Source organism: Cervus canadensis, chromosome 9 (assembly GCF_019320065.1).
Source record: "Cervus canadensis isolate Bull #8, Minnesota chromosome 9, ASM1932006v1, whole genome shotgun sequence".
NCBI lineage: Eukaryota > Metazoa > Chordata > Mammalia > Artiodactyla > Cervidae > Cervus > Cervus canadensis.
The window spans coordinates 2,944,893-2,969,594 of NC_057394.1; the positions used below are offsets into that span (position 1 = coordinate 2,944,893).

General features: G+C 46.0%; 1 protein-coding gene across 3 annotated transcripts in view; it reads right to left on the reverse strand.

The window, feature by feature from the left end:
• MYO16 (myosin XVI) overlaps positions 1-24,702 on the reverse strand; it is a 501,160-nt gene that overhangs the window by 62,172 nt on the left and 414,286 nt on the right. For all 3 annotated transcript variants that reach the window (XM_043477832.1, XM_043477831.1, XM_043477833.1), the window contains 3 exons: positions 12,708-12,804; positions 7,747-7,993; positions 4,829-5,100 (listed from right to left, as the gene is read on the reverse strand). In XM_043477832.1, the coding sequence (XP_043333767.1) occupies positions 4,829-5,100; positions 7,747-7,993; positions 12,708-12,804 (616 nt within the window). The remainder of the gene's footprint in view (positions 1-4,828; positions 5,101-7,746; positions 7,994-12,707; positions 12,805-24,702) is intronic.

The following is a 24,702-nucleotide window of genomic DNA, read 5'->3' on the forward strand; positions in this document are numbered from 1 at the left end:
AGAGGTAGAATCTGTTTGGCCCGTGTGTGTGCTCAGTCGTGTCCAACTCTTGTGACCCCATGGACTGTAGCCCACCAGGTCCTCTGTCCATAGGATTTTCCAGGTGAGAATACTGGAGTGGGTTGCCATCTCCTCTTCCAGGGGATCTTCCTGGCCTAGGGATTGAACCCGCGTGTCCTGCAAGTCTGCTATATTGCAGGTGGATTCTTCACCTCGTAGCCACCGGTGAAGCCCCAGAATCTACTTCATCTTTCCTAAACCTGGGTGTGCCTTTGGGACTGCCTGGTGGATGGAAGGGTGGAAGGGATGCTGTGTAACTTCCAAAGCAGGCTCATCAATAGGAATATGCTGACCACCGGGCATTCTGTTTCCTGGACCACGTGCCGTGGACACTCTGACTGTCCGCGGAAGAAGCCCAGCCACCCTGCGGCTGTCACGCTGCACAAGCCAGGTGGAGAGACCCCCTAGACACAGAGACAGCCAAGCAGGCCCAGTCCTTAGACATTCGGGGCCCCGGAGGTGCGAGTGACCGGCTTTCAGGTGACTGCAGCTCCCACCTGTGGCTTCGTGGAGGACCCTGAGTGACAGTCACTCATGGAGATGAGCCCAGACCCTGAGACAGTAATAAAATGACCAGGCTCAGATGCCGATGCCGAGAGCTGCCTGAGAAAACCTGTCCTGTGCTGCTTCATCATCCGGTGATCACCGTGTTGGGGAGAATGTCAGCTCGCTGGGTTTAGAAACTCAGCTCCTTGGGAAAAGCTCTCTGCTGGGAGCTTCTCAGCAAAAAAAAAAGTGACGTCACCGCCTGTTCTTCCCTTCCTGGTCTCTGCTTGCAAAGAACAATCCTAGACTTCTAAAAATCGTACTTCCAAATAGTTGGCTCTCGCTTGTTAATAGTTTGCAAACACATGTTAAAATTTACTGGCTCATAAAATTGTTTCCAGCTTTTCAGGCACAAAGATAGTGAGAGGGAAAAAAAAAGCCCTGGCCAGACGACCGTGTTTACTGGATGAAAACCTCTAGGAAAGGCCCATGTTAAGAACAGGACTGGGCATAAAGGAATCCACTTCAAGGTGACCTAACTACTGGCTTCTCTACGATTTTTGACCTTCACTCTCCGATCGCATCTCTTTTCAGTCTACAGCCTTCTGAGTTCTTTAGCAGCTTTCTTTCATAAAAGAAAAGATCTTGAACTTGATTTGTGGTCTTGTTCTAATGAGTGGTGTTCACACAACATTTCAAGCAATGCTCAAATTTCCTTCCTGTCTTTTGCAGCAGACAGATAATGGTGTGATACAGTACTAGGTGCAGAAAACTCAGTATTCCCCTCGTGCTAAAAACATGAATTTGAAATTAGTGCTAATCTACTCTAGCACCACCACTAAAAGCCTTTGGGTACTTTGGGTAAATTAGCATAGACTCTCTGAGTTAAGGGCTTCCCTGGTGGCTCAGATGGTAAAGAATCTGCCTGCAATGCAGGATACTTGGGTTTGATCCTTGGGTTGGGAAGATCCCCTGGAGGAGGGCATGGCAACCCACTCAAGTATTCTTGCCTGGAGAACCCCATGGACGGTCCTGGAGAGCTACAGCCCATGGGGTTGCAAAGAGTTGGACACGACTGAGTGACGCACACTTTCACTCCCTCTGAGTTAAAGTCCCCTCATGGCTCAGCACATAAAGACTCTGCCTGCAATGCAGGGGACACAGGAGTTGCAGGTTCGATCCCTGGGTTGGGAAGATCCCCTGGAAGAGGGCATGGCAACCCACTCCAGTAGTCTTGCCTGGAGAATCCCATGGACAGAGGAGCCTGGCGGGCGACAGTCCAAATGGCCACAAAAAGTCGGATATGACTGAGTGACTAGAGACACAGCCATGCATGTCACGACACTACAGTCCCCAGCGTCTTTTCTTCAAAGAGTTGTATGTGTTCAGTTGAGCTAAAGTGTTTAGAAGGTCCAAGAAAAATGTTTGAATGTGCAAAAATAAAAAACAGTATTTTTCTCTTTAAACAAATAAAAAGTTAAAAAAAAAATCAGTGCTGTCTATAATGCCATATGCAGTGACAAGGATGATCCTGGAGATTGTCCTACTGAGGAAGTAAGTCAGAGAAAGACAAATATCATATGATAACACTTATATAAGGAATCTGAAAAGAAAGGGGTACAAATGAACTTATGTGTAACATGGAAATAGATTTACAGAGCTACAGCAGACGACAAACGTATGATTACCAAGGAGGTAAGGAGGGGCAGGGATAAATTGGGAGACTGGAATTGATATACACACTACTGTATATAAAGAGATAACTAATAAAGATCTACCATATAGTGCAGGGAACTCTACTCAATACTCTGTAATGACCTATCATGGGAGAAGAATCTAAAAAAGAGTGGCCATGTGGATATGTATAATTGATTCACTTGCCTGTACCCCTGAAACTAACACAGCACTGTAAATCTACTAAATTCCAGTTAAAAAAAAAAATCAGTGCTGTCTGGTCAACTTTTTGTGATGATAAGAAACTTCCCACCAGCAGCTCTTGAGTCCTTGGCACTGATGACTGAGAAACTGGACTTTTAGACTTTACTTACTTTTAATTATTTTAAAGTTAAATAGCCACTAGTGGTGAGTGGGCACTTTCTGGACACCCTCGGCTCCTGTGATGATGGCGTAAAGAGGACCAGGGCCGCTGCTGACGGATGGGGTGCTCGACGCTGCGGATCGGAGCGAGTGAGCCTGAGCCCTAGAGTGACAAATGCCAGCCAGCACGCCTGCGCTACCCAATCAGTCAGGTTAATTTCCCCGTCTTTAAAGACCCACTTAAACACACTGCTGAACGCAGGGGTTCACCTGGAGCCTCAGGAGACAGGGTGATGGCTTCAAGCCCTCGGGATTAAGGAAGAAGCGCTTAGGTGGATCGTAAAGAAGCAGCAGATTTATTGACCAGCCCTGCCACACGCCTCTACAAATGTGAGTCCCCTGGGGTGGGCCTCAGTGGGTAGACACCAAAAGCATCTCTGAGCCGCCTGTGAGCTGAGATTATGTTCCAAGAACCTATAATTTATATAAAAGTCTTCCAAATCTAGTGATACCACAGCATGTTTTTTAAACAGGCAGCATTTAGCAGCTTTCTGATTCTCCGTGTATAAGGAATCTCAGAGTTTTACACCTGGGGTCTTTCTTGCTTTCCCTTCATTAATCTTTTTTTTCGCCTCCCCCTCCCCGTCATTTGCTTTTATGTATATTTTTATCTCCTGTGGTTCTTGACTAACATCTTTAAATTGACATTTGTTTTTTGCTGCACATAGGAGAGACTCTCAACTGTAGCCTCAACATTTTGTCTCCTTTCCCAACTGTGTGACAGGTTGGCACCTGACTTCTCCAAAATCTCAATTCCAGGGCAGATAGATCTACCTTCTCAGGGGGCATATTTATGACTTGCAGAGACTGTAAGACCCTTCTAGTTTGTCTTGTATGCTGGGAAGAAGAGGAGAAGGGCTTGTTTCTTTGGAAGGCCTTCTCTTCTATTTATGTTCACATCTAAATCCACCTGAAGGCTCTCCTCCAGACGGTTTCTCTCATGTTTTTGCTATGTCCCTTATTATCATGATGCTGAAAACACACATTTGTCCTCTCCTCCCCAAAGTAATGAAATTCTCCTTCATCTCCATCTAAGCATTACTGTAACATGACTCATACATGACAACAGCAATTAAAAAAAAATTCTCCTGAAGATCTATTCTTTCTGAAGTAACGGATGAAGAGCATCTTTGAAGATTACTAGGGTCAAGTCCTTGCTGCAAAAGAGCTCACAGACCTGATTTCTGGTCCATGGTCTGCCCACCTCCTTGGTGTCAAAGGTGAACTTATAGCTTTGCTGAGCTTCTGCATTTTTGGCTCATTTATTTACCAAAGAATTTGTGTTCCCCTCCTCTGGTCTTGTAATATTTTCCAATGAAACCTATGCAGCCATCTCATCTAGAACCTCACCTGGCATCACCACCTCTTCCTCTTTTTCCCTCTGCAGCCGTGGTCTTCTAGAATACTCTGTGTATTTATCTGTCTCTTGTGTTTCCCATCTGTCTCCCCCATCAGAGTGCAGGACCCAGGAGGGAAGGGATCTTTGTTTGTTTCATATATTGTGCATCCTCCTGGGCCTAGAAGAGGGCCTTACATTCCAAGGGTGATAGCTAAAATCTGTGAAGTTGTTAAAATATTCTGCAAAGGACTGCCTCTGTGTTTCATAATTCTAAAAATTAGTAATTAAGCAATAATACCACATGAACTAACCTACGATAAATTCACTTGAGAATATCAACTGTGGTTTTGCCTAAGTATGTCCAGACCACCAACGCAGAAACTTTTGTTGTCTGGTCTCCAAAATTTCACTCACTGAGTTCTGCCGAGTCATGCTTCTCCCCTGCATGAATTGGTTCACTTACTGTGTGCAGATAAAGCAGGCTTAGTTTTTAATTAGGTTGTGATAACAGGGAAGGCCGGATGAATCTCTTCAGCTTTCTAATTCACAAAAGTTTACATGGACTAGCGACTGACTTTCTGAACTGTTCTGTTTGAGGCTCCTCATTGGATGTGGAAGTCGGGATAGGAGTGAAGGAAAGTGATATATAAGTAGCTTTTCCCTAAGAGGCTTAGAGATTTGAATTAATATTCTTTATCTTTAATGATTAAGGGGCCCCTGGCAAGCCAAGGATGGATTTAATTCTATTAAAAATATACCAGGGCGGCAGTGCTGCATGGGGCACCCAAAGACCAGAAGTCAGCATCCATACCCCAGCAGGCAGCCCCCTCCTTCCCCAGGGCTAACCTTCATTCGCCGAGTCCCTGGCGGCAGCCCACAGGCAGGCGCTCACAGCCTCGTAGGAGGCGCTCAGCCGCGTGGCGGGGTCCCTCTTTGGCTTGGGCGGAGGCTGTTTCCGTGGTGACGGGAGGCCGCTGCCGTCATCCAGGCTGAACACGGAGTGCAGAGAGGGAGGCCTGGAGGACGGACCAGCCAGGGACTGGGCCAGGCCGTCCACTGCCGCGGGGGCTGGGGCGGAGCTACAGTGGAGGCGCCTGGGCCCACTCTTGTCTTCAGCTCTGGGGGAGAGAATGAACACAGAGAGCCCCAGCGGAGGGGCCCAGGGCATCACTCAGATGGTAGCAGCGAACCGGCTCAAGCACACGTCATCTCGGCTCCTGGGTAAATCAGCCCTCCCGCAAGGCTGGAGGATGCAGGCGGCGCTCCGGTACCCAGGGCCTCTAGAGGCAGCCACTCCATCCTTCCAGGCCCGCTTCCTGACAGATAAGCACGTGCGAGCCTCATCATGATTACTTCACAAACCCAAGACGTGTCAAGGAGCTCCACGTTTGCTATCAGGCATTCGCTGAGTCAATTTTTCACACTCCGATTATTAAGCAAATCAAAAAACCAGAATTTCAACCTGAATGATAATTTCTGGGAAATCCATCTTAATAGAGAGTTACTGATGCATCAATTGCTGGGAGTTCATCACTGTTCATCCTTGCAAAAGAGTATATACTTAAAATGATCAAAGATTTTCATTTTCCCAGTCTCTCTCGCTCTCTCTTTCCCTTGCCATTTAAATTCCATCAGCAATTATTTAATTATGTGCAGAATTGTTATTTTTCTTCTGTGGCTCCATCTGGTTGCCCAATGCCAAGTGAACTGCTGGTATTCAATAAATAAATAGACGAATACTTTTTCACTTAATTTTATATCGGGCAAATGAATACATGATGAAATTGAGAAATTGGGGTGGCTGTTTAGCTCCAGCAGAGAAAATAATAAATATTATTCTGGAAGTCATATAAAATTAATAGTTATCTGGTTAAAAAAAAATTTCCTTCTGGCTTCACATGTCAATGTAATCGTGTGCGAGGGAGATGCCAATGCGTTCGTTTCGCAAGGAGTCTCAGAGCATTTGTTTTTATAATTATATCTTTCTGTGGCAGAGAACCAACAGGGCTGGGATCCACTGCCAGGCAGATCAGACGCCCATGTAGGAAATGAACGCGCTGAAGATGAAAGTGTGGCACTCGGAGGATAATTTGTTTTCCCTGTAATGTTTAATTACAGTTTTCTGTACAAAGGGACTTTTTTCAGCATTTAATCACTGAGATATTTGAAGCTAATTAGTGAGAGACACACCACCATTTCCACTTTAATAAAAAATCATTTGACATTGCAGTCAAGGCCGGGGGCTGGGGCGGGGGCGGTCATCTGCAGTGAGGAGCAACTAGATATTGCTGTGTTCCTATGGAAAGTGTCTCCCTGAGGCATTGGGAAGGTCATGCACACACCGCTATATTCAAAGCAGAGAGCATGTAGAGCATGTGGAACTTTCTTCATTGTCACAGGGCAGCCTGGATGGGAGGGGTTTGGGGGAGAATGGATACATGTGTATGTGTGGCTGAGTCCCTTCACTGCTGTTTGCCTGAAACTACCATACACTGATAATTGGCTATACCCCAAATACAAAATAAAAAGTTAAAAGTCTGGGAGGGAAAAAAAAATCTTCCTGACAGCAAATTAGGATGGAAAGGACCGGGGAGGATTATCGGTCACGAGTGTCTTCATTTGTGACAGAGAGACAAGAGAAGTGAAGTGGAGAAGGACCTGGATTTCTTCACTTGTCTGTTTCAAGCTCAGCATCCACCGTGAACCCTAAAAGCTTTCCTTACTGGCAATGAAGATGAGAGCGCTTCCTACGGGAAATATAATACAGGCCACCACTGGTCGAGTTCACTGCTCTCGTGTTTTTAGAGCAGTGTCTCCATTTTGGGGGCCAAATCTTCAGACGTTTCTGTTAGTCAGCCTTATTTATATAGATGACACTTGCGTAAAGATGTCAAGATCCCAGCTATATCTTTTTGCTAAGATGAAAACATTAGAGGACTTAAAACATGGTCCGTGAGGGACTTCCCTGGGGGCCCAGTAGTAACAAATTCATCTGCCAATGCAGGGGACACGAGTTCGATCCCTGGTCCCAGATTATCCCACGGGCCGTGGGACAACTTGGCCTGGGCTCCACAACTACTGAGCCGGAGCCCTGGGGCCTGTGCTCCGTAGCAAGAGAACCACCACGATGAGAAGCCCACTCACTGCACCTCGCGGGTAGCCCTTGATACCCGCTTGCCGAAACCAGAGCAAGCCAGTGCGGCAACAAAGACCCAGCCCGGCTGATAAATAACGAAATTAAAAATTAAAAAAAAATCTCGGTGCTTGAGGTGGCAAATGATGTGGACGTTAGTGCAGCAGTTATTTCACGCGACCTGAATAAGCACACAGAGCATCCACTTTGTAGAAGGGAAGCCCAGGCAGTGTATCCTTTCAGACGGCAGGAGGCCTCACTTTCCACAGCGGGCATGCACATACGAGTGTTCCTCTCCTATGGTCACGTGTGATTGAACGTTACATTAACAGCTATCAGCGCTGGGACTGCCTTGGGGTCTGGTGGTTAAGACTTTGTCTTCCAAAGCCACGGGGTGTGGGTCTGATCCCTGGTGAGGGAGCTAAAATCCCACGGGCTTCATGGCCGAAACACCAAAACATGAAACAGAAGCAATATTGCAACAAACTCAATGAAGACTCTAAAAACGGTCCATTTAAAAAAATATTTAAAAAGAAAAGCACTATGGGCATTTTCTTGCTCCCCCCCGCCCCACCCCCCCCTCGCCAGATGAACCATGTAGGTGACGGAAGGGGCCACCGCCCGCCGTTACCTTTTGGGGCCTTCCTCCTGCTTGCCCCTGGCCTCCAGCTTCTCTTTGTGGAAAGCGGCGTTCATCTCATTCCGGAGCCGGTCATTCTCTCGGGCAATGTCCGAGGCGTTCTGAACGACCAGGGCGTCATAGGTCTTCAGCCCCAGGTCCTCCGTGACCTGCAGGAAGCTGTTGATGGACGTGACCTCCTGCTGCCGGACGCTCCTTCTCTGATGCACATGCTGGCGGGCTAGAAACCCTCTGACCACTTCAGTGAAAGAACACAACTGTGGGTCAGAAACCCAGACGTCCACCAACGAGTCAGACACATCATGTCTAAAGAATAAGTGTTAGTCACTCAGTCGTGTCCGACTCTGTGAGACCCCATGGACTGCAGCCCGCCAGGCTCCTCTGTCCATGGGATTCTCCAGGTGAGAATACTGGAGTGGGGTTGCCATTTCCTCCTCCAGGGGATCTTCCTGACCCCGGGATGCAACCCAGGTCTCCCACATTGCAGGCAGAATCTTTACCGACTGAGCTGCCAGGGAAGACATCATGTCTGAACAGCTCTAAAATAAAATATTCTTCACCCAGTCTAGGACTTTACTAAAACATTCTAATGTTGTCTTAAGAAAGATACCCACACTTTCAGGAATGACAGAAATGGAGGTAAAAATCCTTAGCCTGACTGAGTAGGTAATATCCTAATAAAGCCCCCTCCTTCTGTGGTAACACAGTGTGGACATTGATGGAAGGAAGTCCAAACCCCAGAGAATTCTGGGTGTGTCTCCAATGTACCAGTTGCACTGTATCAGATTATAACAGAAACATCTGGGGCCCCTGGAAGTCGTCTCCTAAAATGCCACGCACATACTATTCACAGGACTGGGATTTAACTCCTAGAAAAACCAGCTCTGCATTTAAGGCTCTGGGAAGAGATTGTGTAGAAATATGGGGCACCCTTCTGCTTTCTGGGGAAGCAGGGCTAGAAAAACATGCAAGAATCGGGGGAAAACAGGTGGGTGAACACACTTTGAAATCACTGATATGTCAGTAACAAATGTAAGACTTGCAAAGAAAAATCATGCCCGCTGTTCAAAGGTACTGGCAGACGCCAGGCACCCCATCCCGTCTTTCAAGGCCCAAACTCAGTGATCACTGATGTACCCATCCCTACATTCTGTGGGCTTTCCAGGTGGCAACAGAGGTAAAGAATCTTCCTCCCCATACAGGAGATGCAAGAGACACGGGTTCAATCCCTGGGTTGGGAAGTTTCCTGGGAAAAGGGAATGGCAACCCACTCCAGTATTCTTGCCTGGGAAATCCAATGGGCGGAGGAGCCAGGTGGGCTAGAGTACATGGGGGTTGCAAAGAATCTGACACCACTTAGCAATTCAACAACAACAAATTTTCATTTTGTCCCCAAAGAAACAGAAGCTTACTGAGGTTAAGAAAATTCCTCCAAGTAGACACAGCCCACCAACAGGAGAGCCAGGGTTCGGATCTCTGCTCCTACAAGGCCAAACTCCATCGTGCAGCCCTGGAGACAGGCTCTGTAGTTCTCCAGATCGGATCACAACATGGAAGGTGTAGGGAAGTGTGTTTGGGATCAATACGAGGAAAAAATTTCAAACAATGAGCAATGCTGGCAAATGGATCAGGCATGTCATGGGAAAGAGGGTCAGTTCCCCGTCCCCGGGCAAGTTCAAGAAACAGGATGGGCCCTGCTCAGGGAGGCTCTGACAGGTGTGGGGGTGGGGGTGGGGGGTTTCCAATTAGATGCCCAGGTGCGTCTCTTCCCAGTCTGAGTTTCTAAGACTAGAAGGAGTTGTTTGGATTATAGGAAGAGCTATAATTGTACGGAAAATTAATGTGGGTATGTGCTCCGTTGCTCGGTCATGTCTGACTCTTTGCAGTCCCCATGGACTGCAACCCGCCAGGCTCCTCTGTCCATGGGGTTCTCCAGGCAAGAATACTGGAGTGGGTTGCCATTCCCTTCTCCAAATGTGGTATAAAGACACTTTATTCTCCTCTGTAGTGAGGAGGTTATCCTGTAAAACATTAAGTGTTTTAAAATATTTCCTGGCTATGGGAGGATAAATGTGTGGGTATCTACATATGTCTAGGATATTTACTTAGATGCCTTGACTCTATTCAAATTGTTAATCAGCTATACCACAACACAAAATGTTTTTGGTTAATAAAAATAAACAAAAAAATTTTTTAAAGGGTGGGAAGGTGAACATAACTTTCTACGACTGTGGCTTTGGAGGTAAAAAATACACAGACGTCTAAAATGCTCAAGGCCTTTTTTTTTCAGACGGCTATACTAAATGTTCAGTTTACTTTGGAATGCGGTTGTATTAACTGTAGAAACAGTCATGCTGAACTAATCTAAAAGAGAAAAGGATTAAATAGTGAAAGGTACAGTCAGACTTCGGGAATATAAAATGCAGAATAAAATGCAGAAATATTAACCATGTGACAGGCAGAGGGAGAGAGAGAAGCAAAAAGCGTCAAACTGGCCAGTTGACGTGCTCGTTTGAAAAAGAGACACCGTGACTTTCGGAAGCCGAAGGGGAGGGTACATTCAAGATGTTTAATCTTTCAGAATAAAGAGACGATTAACGTGGACAAGCCAGACTTCTGACCTCTGACTACAGAAGGACAATTCATTGGATTCGTATTCACCTGGGAATCCACTGTTTACTGTTCAGATTCTGTTTTCCCACACTTCGCACTAGTGACCTTAAAAATTTTTTTTAAATTGTTATAGGAGTTGCTAAAATGTGGCATCTTTATGACGAGACAACTAATGAACTAAATCTGCCACAAATAGGTAATTGATTCTGTCTCTTTCTGACAATTCCATGCAGGGTAAAATGAAGGTATACAGTCAGAGGAAAACTTCTGTTGGGAATCATCTACAAGTGAAATGATTAAACTTCAGACTGAAAGTTACAGCTTTCTTCCACCTAATATTTATAAGGAAAAACTGAGAACTCTTGAAAAACTGGAAATGACTCCAGATGCTATAACTTCTGAGTGAATTTCACATGTGCAAAAAGGACTGAAGCTACAGTTCCAAGAGATGTAAAAATAAAAATCAATAATTAAATACTTTGCATTGAAGAGCCTGTAAATTTAAAAAAAATGCTTTTACAGCAATTATTTCATTTATGCAATAGAAAATTATGATTTTTATCTTGATGCCATTTTTAAAAACCCATTCTCGACTTTCATCATTAGACGTGAAGAAAGAACTACGGTTCTGCTCATTTTTGTTTCAGGTCTGCAGGGCTCAGCGACTTAACATTGGTAACCAACCCGAGGAGGCACTTCTAGCGGCACCCCTGCTGGAGGGCAGAGCGCACAGTCCTCTAATCACACTTTCCAGGAGAAAGTGCATGTGAGTCGCGCAGTCGTATCTGACCTTTTGAGAATCAGATACGACTGTAGCCTGCCAGGATCCTCTGCCCATGGGATTTTCCAGGCAAGAATGCTGGGATGGGTTGCCATTTCCTGTTCTAGGGGATCTTCCCAACCCAGAGATCAAATCCAGGTCTCCTGCAGACTCTATCATCTGCGCTACCAGGGAAGCCCCAAGAGAGTGATGTGTGTAACGAGGGGCTGACTCCACAGCCCAGGGGTTAGTGCGCTCAGTCCCACCTTCAACTCCAGGCTGCAGAGACGCATTCAGATTCAGGGGGTCTGGGGTGGGCGGGGCCTGAGAGTCTGCATTTCTCACCAACTCCCGGGGGGATGCCAGGTCTGACCACACAAACAGGAAGTGCAAAGATGGTGGTCAAGAGCAGGCCTGTGAGCCCAGCCTTTCCCTACACTGTGTATGTAAACTCTACATGCGCTTAGTCACTCAGTCGTGACCGACTCTTTACAACCCCATAAACTGTGGCCCACCAGACTCCTCTGTCCATGGGATTCTCCAGGCAAGAATACTGGAGTGGGTTGCCACTCCCTCCTTCAGGGGATCTTCCTGACCCAGGAACCGAATCCACAAATCCTGCACTGCAGGCAGATTCTTTAACATCTGAGCCACCGGGGAAGTCCACGAAGGAGGCCAGACCAGCCTGACCCAGACAGAAGCAAGGAGTGCACACAGCTCGGAGTTGGCCCCTCCCTCAGCGGAGGCTCCTCCCACTGGCCCGATCTCCAGGCTGGTCCAAGTGACCTCAGGGGACCAGGCAGAGAGCCTGCCACGTGGTCTGGGGTTTGGAGGACTGGCTGCCAGAGGCTGACTGCAGGAGTAGCCCAGGAATCTGAATTCGGAGCTGCACCCAAGTGTCGCATGGGGCTTTTTCCCCACTGCAGGTTCGGAGGCACGCTCTTCTTGTCCTGTGCTTCTTGGGGGATCAACAAACTGTATATTTTCAAGCTGTGCACGTGTGCGTGATCAGTCACTTCAGTCGTGTCTGACTCTTTCTGACCCCATGGACTGTAGCCTGCCAGGCTCCTCTGTCCACGGGATTTTCCAGGCAAGAATATTGCCATTTCCTCCTCCAGGGGATCTTCCCAAACCCAGGGATCAAACCCTCATCTCCTGTGTCTCCTGCATTACAAGCTTACCCACTGAGCCACCAGGGAAGCCCATTTTCAAGGTGAGGGATGTATCCATTAAAAGATACGTATATCCCCTCTTCCAGATTATGGCTTAGGTGACAGTGAGGTACAGAACTGCAGATGGAATCACCATCATGTAGAGCATAAGCCACGTCTGCACACCCTGATCTAGAGACAGGTAGATGGCCAACTTAGCTGACAGTGCTTTCTGAACTCCAGAAGCCTATTTATTTGCCCGAAGGTGGTGCCATGGGATGGGCAGACGTAGGGCCATGGCAGGGTCCTCTCTAACGTAGGTCCCCCAAAGATTTAAACGTGGGGGTTCACTCGATGGTTTGCATTTCACAGTCCAGCAAAGTTCAGAAGTGTGACTGAACTGTGACTGTCCAGTGTGTGCCTGTTACCTTTTTGGCAGGTGATAATTTTTCCCTGCAGCTGGCGGCACAGATCATTCAGTTGGCTGGCGTGCCAGTATTTCAGGAACACTTTGCGAACTCCAATCTAAAACGCAAACAGCAGGGAGACATTTAGCAGCAGGAAGATGCCAAAATAACAATGGGAAAATAATCAGGCAAGAGATTTTTTTTTTTCCAGAAAAGGATTAGCAGGAGCAAAGCTAACAAAAGTAATTCCAGTACCTCTTCTATTTTTTTTTTAAACATTTTTCCATTTAATCAAAATCTCAAAGCTTTATTTGCCCTAATAAGTATGTTCACTGCATGTAAACAGTGTCACTAATGTTTGCAAATACCCATCCACTCAAGTTGGGGTGGCTGTACGATGCAGTCGAAAGAAAAACACTGGTCTTGACTCTTTATTGGAAGATATAACCATTCCCATGAGTGAATTCCCAAATTCCAGAGCCAAATTCTTATCTTTCCTCTTCTCACAGTAAGGAGAACAAGTCTGTGGAAAGGGAAAAAAATGAACAAACAAAATACCGGAAACAAAACCTACTTAAAGCTGACACATGGAACTGCTTCATGTCAATGATTTTTTCCTACTACTCCATATATTATTATAAACCAAATGCTTATGCAACTGCAACCACAGAACTGCAGCACAAAAGTAAAGCATCTCCACACAGTCTCTGAGCAATAACCTTCTCGAGGCCCGTCTCAACAGTAGCTGTACCATGAACATCCTTATCTAGGGTTTTAAAAGGGGAATTTGGGCATGTTAATGAATCAGCTCCTACTAAAAGCTCTGGTGGTATGCAAGTCGGTCCAAATGTTCCACTCTTGATGAAGACAGCTGCCAAAGAAAGTTCTTAAAAACACATAACAATAAGCCGCAGCCATGCATTTTCACGAAAATTTTCCAGTGTGTTGTGCTTATTTTCTAAGAATTCACAGGACTGGGGTAGGTGTGAGGACTGTCCTTCACAATGGAAATGCTCACAGTCTCTTTGGGGAAGCAGAAGCGAATCATTGCAGAAAAGCCTGGGAAATACTAAGATGAAGGGGCTGTGGACACTCACAGGTGACGTCCTGTTAGATAAGAGGAAAATACAGCTCGGACAGACCTTGTGATATTGTTCACGGCCATCTCCTTAGCACTGGTGACAACAACCATGGAATATGTGCACCCAAGCATGGGCTGTGGGCACTGACACGCTGACCCTTGCAGCCTGAGGCGGACATCATAGGGACACGAGGCTGGCACGGGTCTAAACACCATTAGGTACCAGAGAGGCTGACAGGTCAGACTGGCCATCAGACTGCGGAGCCCGAGGTGACGTATGAAGCTTTTCACATGGAAACTGAGTTGATTCCAGACATACTTTGTCACTTTCCAGAGATCAAACCAGTCAATCCCAAAGGAAATCAACCCAGAATATTCATTGGAAGGACTGATGCTGAAACTGAAGCTCCAATACTTTGGCCACCTGATGCAAAGAGCCGACTCATTGGAAAAGACCTTGATGCTGGGAAAGATTGAAGGCAGGAGGAGAAGGGGATGACAGAGGATGAGATGGTTGGATGGCATCACTGACTTCATGGACATGAGTTTGAGTAAGCTCCGGGAGTTGGTGATGGACAGGGAAGCCTGGCATACTGCAGTCCATGGGGTCGCAAAGAGTTGTACATGACTTGGCGACTGAACAACGATCTTTCCATCTAGCTCTCCTGTTAGCCAATTTGCTGTCTTCAGGAAACACAGTTTTGCAAGAGATTGAGACCTGAATCTTGCATTACGGCAGCCGGGCTAGCTATTTGAACGGGCAGGGAAAGCCCTCTCCACCCTTCTGTTTCCGAGGCTCCTGGTTGACTAGATGTCCTCCTTCATTTACTTTTCGTTGGTTGAAGTATGAGGTAGGCACTTGAGTGGGTGGCCACAGAGAATTGGTACTTTTCCTCCCATTGTATTGCCATTCTGTCTCCCCAGTTATTTTCCATAATTCATAGTGTTTTTTTTCCTTCCCAACTGCTGACTTATTTTGGCAGTCAACAGGAAGAACAGTTGGTACTGTCTGTGAGCGCCACGGAGCAAATCTGTGAGACAGGCACTGGGCGGGGGGGGGCATGTCATCTTCTGTTCCTTGTCGATTGTGGAATGTAACTCACTGTGGATGCGTGTGTGCTAAGTCGCTTCAGTCGTGTCCGGCTCTTTCTGACCCCGTGGACTGTAACCTGCTAGGCTCCTCTGTCCATGAGATCCTCCGGGCAAAAACACTGGAGTGGGTTTCCATGCCCTACTCCAGGGGATCTTCCCGACCCAGAGATCGAACCCACATCTCTTATTTCTCCTGCATTGGCAGGGGCTTCCTGGGTGGCTCAAATGGTAAAGAATCTGCCTGTGATGCAGGAGACCTGGGTTCGATCCCTGGGTCAGGAAGATGCCCTGGAGAAGAGAATGGCTACTCACTAGAGTATTCTTGCCTTGAGAACTCCATGGACAGAGGAGCCTGGCAGGCAGGCTACAGTCAATGGAGTTGCAAAGACTTGGACATGACTGAGCAACTAAAGGGCTTCCCTGGTGGCTCAGAGGTTAAAGCGCCTGCCTGCAATGCGGGAGACCTGGGTTTGATACCTGGGTAGGGAAGCTTCCCTGGAGAAGGAAATGGCAACCCACTCCAGTATTCTTGCCTGGAGAATCCCATGGACAGAGGAGCCTGGCGGGGTCTATGGGGTTGCAAAGAGTCAGACACAACTGAGTGACTGCCAGGCCAGGAGCAAGTAACACTTTCACTTTCTTTACCACTAGCACCACCTGGGAAGCCCATGTGACTCATGATAGGAAACGAAATCCTCAAAGCAAAATCTATGCAAACTTGGGTTCTGAAACCAAACTCCCAAAGCGTTATAGGAAGCAATGCTACACAGCAGGCAGCCTCAGTAATGACCATTACGGGGCACTCGCCGCGGGGTGAGCCCTCAGAGTGGAGATGGAAGGGCTGGAATATAGTTCTCCCTTAATTCGGCAGAGACCTTGGGAAGAGCGCTGGGTGGGATGGCCAAGATCTCTTCTAGTGATATTTCTAACAGCCACTCCAAAAATTCCAAGTAGGTGGATCTTGAGAAGTTTGCTAGATTTGAGGATACAAAAGAAATTTCCAGGGATGATGGGAAAAGATGAAAGTGGGGCAGGAAAACTAGGCAAGGAGCAGAAAACGACAAACTGGTTTGAGGTACAGCCGTGGAAAGGGAGGAGGGAGGAGGCTACCCCTGTCACTGATGGCCACTCTGGGACGCATATTCCAGGGAACGCACAGACACTTTCCTGTGAATACTGGGTATACACTGGGAAGTTTAAGAGGAGGCCATCTAACTTTTCAACAGTTATTCTGGAAATGTATGAAGTTCCAGAAAATCAGAAAGAGAAAAACAAATATTGTATATGAACACATATATGTGGAACCTAGAAAAATGGGACAGCTGAGCCTGTTTGCAGGGCAAGAACAGAGACACAGATGTAGAGAGATGTGGAAAAAAAAGAAGAAAATTGGCTTGAGAGTGGATTGCTGGGCATGGTTTTGGCAGGACACTATAATGGGATCAACGATTCGGGTTTGGAAGATTCTACAACTGTTGTTTGCCCATTGGCCGATTTCTATTTGCCCTGGGCCCCACCTCCAGGAGTGGATTTTTGATGCCTGTTTCTTCCCATCCGGCAGGGCCTGCGTGACCTTCATCTGCATTCCCAGAGCAGCCGATGAATGATCCTTAGATTTTCTCACCGTGCTGCAGCAGGTGTTCACCACCGCATGTAGATATTTACACCTCCGGGAGAATGTGAGGAAATACTCCTGAACTTCACAAGCGGTAGCGTTTTGAGGAAGGTGACTGATGAGAAACAGAAGATGAGGAATTGTGAAGTCCCAGTAAAAGATGAGTCAAAGAAGCAGACGATAATTTCTTCAAGGATGAAAAGAAGGTATGACAGACACTGAACACATAAGCCAGGACTAGAAGTCATTCAGCAAATTGGAAATAAGACCTGGGACTCAGTTCAGTTAAGTTCAGTTCAGTCGCTCAGTCACGTCCGACTCTTTGCAACCCCATGAATCGCAGCACGCCAGGCCTCCCTGTCCATCACCAACTCCCGGAGTTCACTCAAACTCATGTCCATCAAGTTGGTGATGCCATCCAGCCATCTCATCCTCTGTCGTCGCCTTCTCCTCCTGTCTTCAATCTTTCCCAGCATCAGGGTCTTTTCCAATGAGTCAGCTCTTCGCATCAGGTGGCCAAAGTATTGGAGTTTCAGCTTCAGCATCAGTCCTTCCAATGAACACCAGGACTGATCTCCTTTAGGATGGACTGGTTGGATCTCCTTGCAGTCCAAGGGACTCTCAAGAGTCTTCTCCAACACCACAGTTCAAAAGCATCAATTTCTGTGCTCAGCTGTAGGTGACAGAATAAATGGTGGCGGGACTAAATGAAAAGGACAGAAGACAGAAGGTCGGGCATGATGATTTACCTATTTAGCTGATCCCTCTCTTCCCTGATAGCTCAGTTGGTAAAGAATCTCTGTAATGTAGGAGACCCCAGTTTGATTCCTGGGTCAGGAAGATCCCCTGGGGAAGGGAAGGGCCAGCCCCTCCAGTATTCTGGCCTGGAGAATTCCATGGACTGTACAGTCCATGGGGTCGCAGAGTCAGACACGACTGAGCAACTTTCACTTTTACTTTCCCTCCTCTAACAAGGGTTTTCCAGGTGGCGCTAGTGGTAAAGAACCTGCCTGCCAATGCAGGTAGATGTAAGAGCTGTGGGTTTGATCTTTGAGTTCGGAAGGTCTCCTGGAGGCAGGCATGGCAACCCACTCCAGTATTCTTGCCTGGAGAATCCCATGGACAGAGGAGCCTGGCGGGCTACAGTCCATGGGGTCGCACAGAGTCAGACACAGCTGAAGTGACTTAGCACTTCTTTACCAAGACAAGGAAGATGAGAAAATGTGAAGCCTCCTAATCACGAAAAAAACAGTTTTCAGTTTACATATGGAAGCTAAATCTGAAGCTAAATATGGATGAAATGGGTTTTTTCTCACAATAATTAGAAATTTCCTGGGACTCGATAGTGGGTAGTTAAGAAGTGGTCTGAGTGTTTCAGACGACATATCTTCCTTTCAGGCCAGACTTGGAGGCAGAAAAAAGATCATGCTGGAGGCCACGGTGTGAAATGATGTGAAGAGAGTGGGAAGGTGAGTCAGGGCGGGTGCCAGGGAAGGTGGGGTAGCAGACAGGTGGACACAGGTGTGGTGGGAGCCGGAGGGGAGCAGGGCAGCTTCTGGCATAGTTACACCCTGGAAATCTCCCTGCAGAGGCAAGACTAGGGCTTTGTGAGTGAGGAAGGCTTCCGGGCGTCTGGGCTTCTGGTTCAGTGGGAGGACGGAAGGAGGGAAGTCAGAATCCACACTGCAAGTGTCCTGCTAAGGCACAGCTAAAGACTTTGTGGAAATGGCTGGGTACTCTCCTACCACCACACTCAGATGACTTTTTAAAAATTATTTAGCTATTTGGGTATACTGTACAGTGAAAAGACCCTGATGCTGGGAAAGATTAAAGGTGGGAGGAGAAGGGGATGACAGAGGATGAGATGGTTGGATGGCATCACTGACTCAATGGACATGAATTTGAGTAAACTCCGGGAGTTGGTGATGGACAGGGAGGCCTGGTGTACTGCGGTCTATGGGGTTGCAAAGAGTCAGACATGACTGAGTGACTGAACTGAACTGAACTATCCAATAGGCAGATTCATTCAGTCATTCTTTATTTTTATTGTTTAACACATGACTTGTCTATGGATTGCTTATGTTTGGAGATGCTCCCTGAAATTTTTGCCTTTTTATACTGTTCATGGAGTTCTCAGGGCAAGAATACTGGAGTGGCTTGCCATTCTTTGCCTCCCTGAAGGCAAAAGGAGAAGAGGGCGGTAGAGGGTGAGACACATGGATAGCATCACCGGCTCACCACCAACTCAATGGACATGAACTTGGGGAAACTCGGGGAGATAGTGAGGGTCAGGGACATCTGTCCAAATGGACACCACTTAGTGACTGAACAACAACAACTGAACTTTTTAGCATTTGCTTGGCTACGCTGGCTGAGGGAGCTTTCTTAAGAGAGAAAATTCAGAATAGGGCCACGGTTGAGATAAGCAGGACATTATGAACAGAACCACACAGTATAACTGAGGAAAAAAAAAAAAAGAGTATCTTATTTGTTGACATCATGCTAAGATATGTGGCTTAGGTGGTAAAGAATCCACCTGCAAACAGGAGACCCGAGTTCAATCCCTCGGTTGGGAAGATCCCCTGGAGAAGGGAATGGCTACCCGATCCAGTATTCTTGCCTGAAGAATCCCATGGACAGAGGAGCCTGGTGGGCTACAGTCCACCGGGTCGCAAAGAGTCAGACACAACTGAGTGAGTAACATTTTCACTTTCACTATGCTAAGATATAAGAACTTAATGAAGCATTACTGAATATATGAAACATGTAGTCATTTCAAAGAGATTATAAAATAAAATATCCCAAATTTTATTCTTCAAAAATATGATACAGATTCACCCGAAAAAATGTTTCTTTCTCCTTAAAAATGAAATTAGCCATTTAGTAGAATCTCAGATTCCTTCTTCAGAAATTATTCTGAATAACACATTTCAGTCCTTAAGGCCTCTGCTCTCAGTGATACTAAGGATTACTGTTGCTGTTTAGTCATTCAGTCATGTCCAACTCTTTAGTGACCCCATGGACTCTAGCCTGCCAGGATCGTCTGTCCAAGGGATTCTCCAGGCAAGAATACTGGAGGCGCTTGCTGTTGCCTTCTCCAGGGGATCTTCTGACTCAGGGGTCCAACTTGTGTCTCCTACATTGCAGGCAGATTCTTGACGGCTGAGCCACCAAGATCTATACTTAGGATTCGTGGGACATAAATCAAGGAATCTATCTTCACCAGGAAAACCCAGACAAGATCCCTGCTTTTTCAGGGATTTACCTTGTCTATTAATGATACCGACTAGGAGAAAAGTGTTGGTCATTTTAATTTCGTTTGCGTGCTGAATTCATACACAGTTACTCTGAAATCAGTACCTTTCCAGCAAGATTCATCTGAATGAGACCAAATGTTCGGAGCACCTCCACTCTTGGTTTTGGTTGCACTCTCATATAAACAGCTGTTCTCACAACCAGAGAAGAGGAGAGCCTGACGCGTTCTCCCACCGAGCCCTCCCCGTGTACACCCTGGAGGCAGCGTGTTCCTATCTGAGATGAAAACCTTAATGTCATCCTGACTCCTGTAAAGTAAGCCAGCTGTGAGTTAGAGTCATCGCTATTTTTATTAGAAAACCATTAGGGTTTTTTTTTTTTAAAGATCAAACAAAATTGTCAATGATGACTTTGAGAGTTTCAATGACTGATACAGCTTTTAGGGGATTTTTTCAGAGATGCAGGCTGTGGGAGCAGAGACAAGCCTGGATGGGTGGTTGCCATGGAGCGTGGGTGGCCTGGAGGCTGCGCTGGAGATGCTGAGGGCACCTGCGAGGTCCCTACGCCATCTCCCTGTCCTCATCCTCAACTCTGACTGTCGCTTCCAGCCAGAGAGGCAGACACAGAGGGCTGCCCTTCTTGGGAAGAGAAGAGGGACCCACACTTCCTGCTTCCGAGGCCCCACCTTTTCAGGGGCGTCCTTCACCTTTTCAGGGGTATCCTTTAACACTTCATCACCCTTCCTGCATCACTGGCCTCACCTTTATAGGGATGTTCCCCCATCTGATCACCCCTTGTTGTTTGGGAGACAGTGGGCAAAACTACCTTCAGAAGAGCCATCTGTGAATTAGAGTCATCGCTGTTTTTATTAGAAAACCATTAGGGTTTTTGTTTTTGTTTTCTGAAGTGACAGATTTTAAAAGATTAAACAAAATTGTCATTGATGACTTCAAGCCTTTCCATTACTGATACAGTTTTGAATGTATCTTTCTAAACACCAGTCTCATTATGTTTTGCTGTGGTTCAGTCACCCAGTCCTGTCCGACTCCTTGCGACCCCATGGGCTGCAGCACACCAGGCCTCCCTGTCCCTCACCACCTCCCGAAGCTTGCCCAAGTTCATGTCCGTTGCTTCTATGCTGAAAGTATAGAAGTAGCAGGTCATGATTTCCAAGATAATGCTCAAACTCTCTTGAAATGTTTATTAGACTTTCTGTAGTACAAGATCCATTTCCAATGTTTCTAAATAGGAACATTTTTCTCCTTCTGGCTTAACATATACACTTTATTTTTCTTCATATCTTTCTCTCAGTCATCTGCTAGAATGGCTCCTATTCATCCTTCAAAACCCGGATGGCTTCATGAACTCTCAGTCTAGTGGGTACTTTATAATAATGAATTCATTAATGTATCTATGTCACTAATGTACCTTGTAGATATCTCTATCTTCTAATGTACCTTATAGAGATATCTCTACAGTGGAAGGCCACTGAATTCCCATTTTTGTCATTTTTGGAATACCTGTCGGAATGTTCAACTTGACTGTGAAATATTTGTGGGCTAGGGTATTGCTGGAAAAATATGCAGGGCACAATTTACACATATTAGGTGGAGTAAAGCAGATGGCATGACAAAATGGAAAAAGCAGAATTTCAAAGAAAATGATTTTAATGGATAGTAGCTATAATGTGAGCTCACATTTTTTAAATTATTTATTTCAAATAATTGAATCTTTAAAAAATTAAATCCATTTAAACTATGTGAATGCATTCACTTAAGGAAAAAATGTGTCTAATGCAGTTGGAGAAACAGAGATGTTACGTGTGATATTTCTGGCACCATCACATTCTGGTATAAGATAACTGGATCCAAAATCTAGGGCTCCATCCTCTAGTTCTTCACCTGCCCTTGGGCTCACCTTGCCCACTGCCTCCAATGTACTAACACTCTAGAAACCTTTCCATCATTCTGTATTGCCTGTAAGCTAAAATGCATACTTTTGGGTTTGGCATTCAAAAGCCTCCATAACATGATCTTTATTAACCTCTGATGACCTTACAGGTTTTACTCCTCTAAAAGAGAGGTTATTGACTCGAGAGTCTAACCTCCCACGCACTCTCTGAGGGCAGAACCCCGCGTGAGCGTGTGTCAAGGACCCACAGCGTCCGAGCAGCATTCCTGGTGAACGATGTCACTGCCCCTGCCACTGTTGGGTTATGTGCCGCCCCTGTACACCCATGTCTACAATTATCAGCGGCTTTTTATTAATAGTTACCACAGATTAGATTTGACTGAGAAAGAGTTTACTGTGGGGGCTGATACTTTTGCTGCAAAATGCTGTACCCTTGTTATTATAGATAAAAAACTACTCTTTGAAAATTTTAATCTCCTTTGCTCTAAAAACACTAGCATTACTCAAATACACACTTCCCATTTAAAGACAAGATATATAAAATCATAGCTGGATTAAAAGTAGCCAACTTATTTCACTGTAATGTTAGAATTTCAAAAAAAAAAAATGCCCTGGTGTATCTGTCTCTTAAAGTGCCCTCCCAATGTCAATCTGTTCAGTTTTCAAAACAGCTTTATTGACAATGATAAGAACAACACACTCTCTTATGTGCTTTGATGTCTGTGCCTCTCTCCCATCAGACTTGTTTTTCTTCCTGCTGATCTGAGAATGTCACCGTGCTCCTTTAAAACACAGTTCCTTCTCCTTTTCACCATGCAAAGCACTTTCTGTACCTACCAGGTAATCTCTTCCAAACAGAAACAGTCCCCTAAGAACGCCTACATTCCCACTTGCACACTATGAACAGACCTTCACACATTCCCGGTTATTTATCACTTTCACATACTACTTTATATCTTTCCTGGTTTTCCTCTCTCACATTTGTTCACCCACTTATCCTACTATCTGTCTTATCTGTCTCTTCACTCATCATTCATCCATCCACCCTTCCATCTTTCTATCCACCTGTCCCTCCCTCTTTACATCCAGCCCTCTATCCCTCTATCCATCCACCCCTCCATCACCCGGTTCATAAATCACACATTTGTCAAGGGCTTTCCCAGTACCAGGCCCTGTGCCAGGCTCTAGACCACAAGGATGAATAGAAGATGTTTTATACTTTCAGGAAGCTCAGTTTAACAACCATTTAACTAAAAGCCATCTCTTCCAGGCTGAATTCACATATTTCCCCTATTTACTTCTTTTTTTTTTAAACTTTTATCTTTTTGGGTAAGAAATAGGTTTATTCAGGTTCAGAGAGACGCACACTCCACAGACAGAGTGTGGGCCATTGCAGAGGGCGAGTGCAGCCCCGCTTACTTCTTTGATCTGTTATGTTTCTACAGAAGATTACTGTTTTATGAATTTATACTTATTATTAGTATTTCCATATTTTACATTTTCATGGTGGCTAATATAGATATCCTAATTTTCAGTCTGGCTCTGAGTGCACTTTAAAACATCGCCAAAGGATACATTTGTGCTAAATACAAGTTCTTTTCTCTTTTTTATAAACAGACCATTCTTGAAGTTCAACTTTAACACAGAAAAGATAATTACAGCCACACACTCTAATAAGTACTGTATCTTCTGATTTTTGAAGAAGGTGGTTTGGCTCGAATTACATGTAATTACAGATTAAGAAAAATTAATTCCTCTCACCCAGAATACTATGACCTGTATAGCAAGCAGTGATGAATAAAAGCCACTATTTTGAGCTTATGCGTGATTTACGTACCATGTGATCTTGTGTGTTATTTCATTATGGAAATCATGCCAATCTGGTCAAGAGGGCTTAAAACATATCTCTTCCTCCCAGAGTGACACTTTGTGAAAAGCAAACCAAAGCCAAACCCAAACAAGGTTGATTAGCTCCAAAAAAGTGCACTGGGTAAGTTAATGGATCCTCTTAGGGAGCACTTTTACTCTGTCTTTTTAACAAAAGGGCCTCCAGAATGTCAGTAACAGTTACCCCGCCCCATGGAATGTGAGGTTATAAATGATTAACAGCAGCATAAACACAACCTCAGCCGTCATCCCCACCGGGATGCGGACACAAACTCGAGAGTTCTGCCGCCACCAGCACCATCCACGTCACTGCCACTGTGCCCTGATGCTGGCTTTACTGCTGAAGACGCGAACCTTCATCGCCCTTTGTCTTCTTCTTCTGGTCTTACATTCTTCTTTCAGAGTATTTTAGTGTGTTAGTCACTCAGCCGTGTCCAACTCTTTGCAGCTCCATGAACTGTAGCCTGCCTGGCTCCTCTGGCCATGGGATTCTCCAGGCAAGAATGCCAAAGTGGGTTGCCATTCCCTTCTTCTCCAGGAGATCTTCTTGACCCAGGGATCGAACCTGGGTCTCCTGCATTGCTGGCAGGTTCTTTACTGTCTGAGCCACCAGGAAAGCCTTCTAAGATATTTTTAAAAGCTTACCTAGCCTTCCTAATTTTATAAAAATTTCTTCTGTGGTACATTTATATTTGCTTTGCAACTCACCTATGCTTATTTTGTGAACTGTCTTCTGCTCTCAACGCCAACAGGGCCAGGTCTTTTCCTTTTTTTTTTAGTATAATTTTTACTGGAATATAGTTGATTTAGAATGCTGTGCTAGTTTCAGGTGTAGAGAAAAGTGAATCAGTTACACACATAGATGGGGGCTTCCCAGGTGGCGCTAGTGGTAAAGAACCCGCCTGCCAATGCAGGAAACATGATCCCTGGGTTGGGAAGATCGCCTGCAGGAGGGCATGGCAACCCACTCCAGTTTTCTTGCCTGGAGAATCCCATGGACAGAGGAGCCTGGCGGGCTCCAGTGCATGGGGTCGCAAAGAGTCAGACATGACTGAGCACGCACACAGCACGCGGCATTCTGATGGAGAAGAGATGGACCTGGCGCGGGCGTAGCCATGGCCCCAACTCTCCCAGCAGTAACCCGGAGCCCGGCCGATCCGGGAAGGTGACCCTCA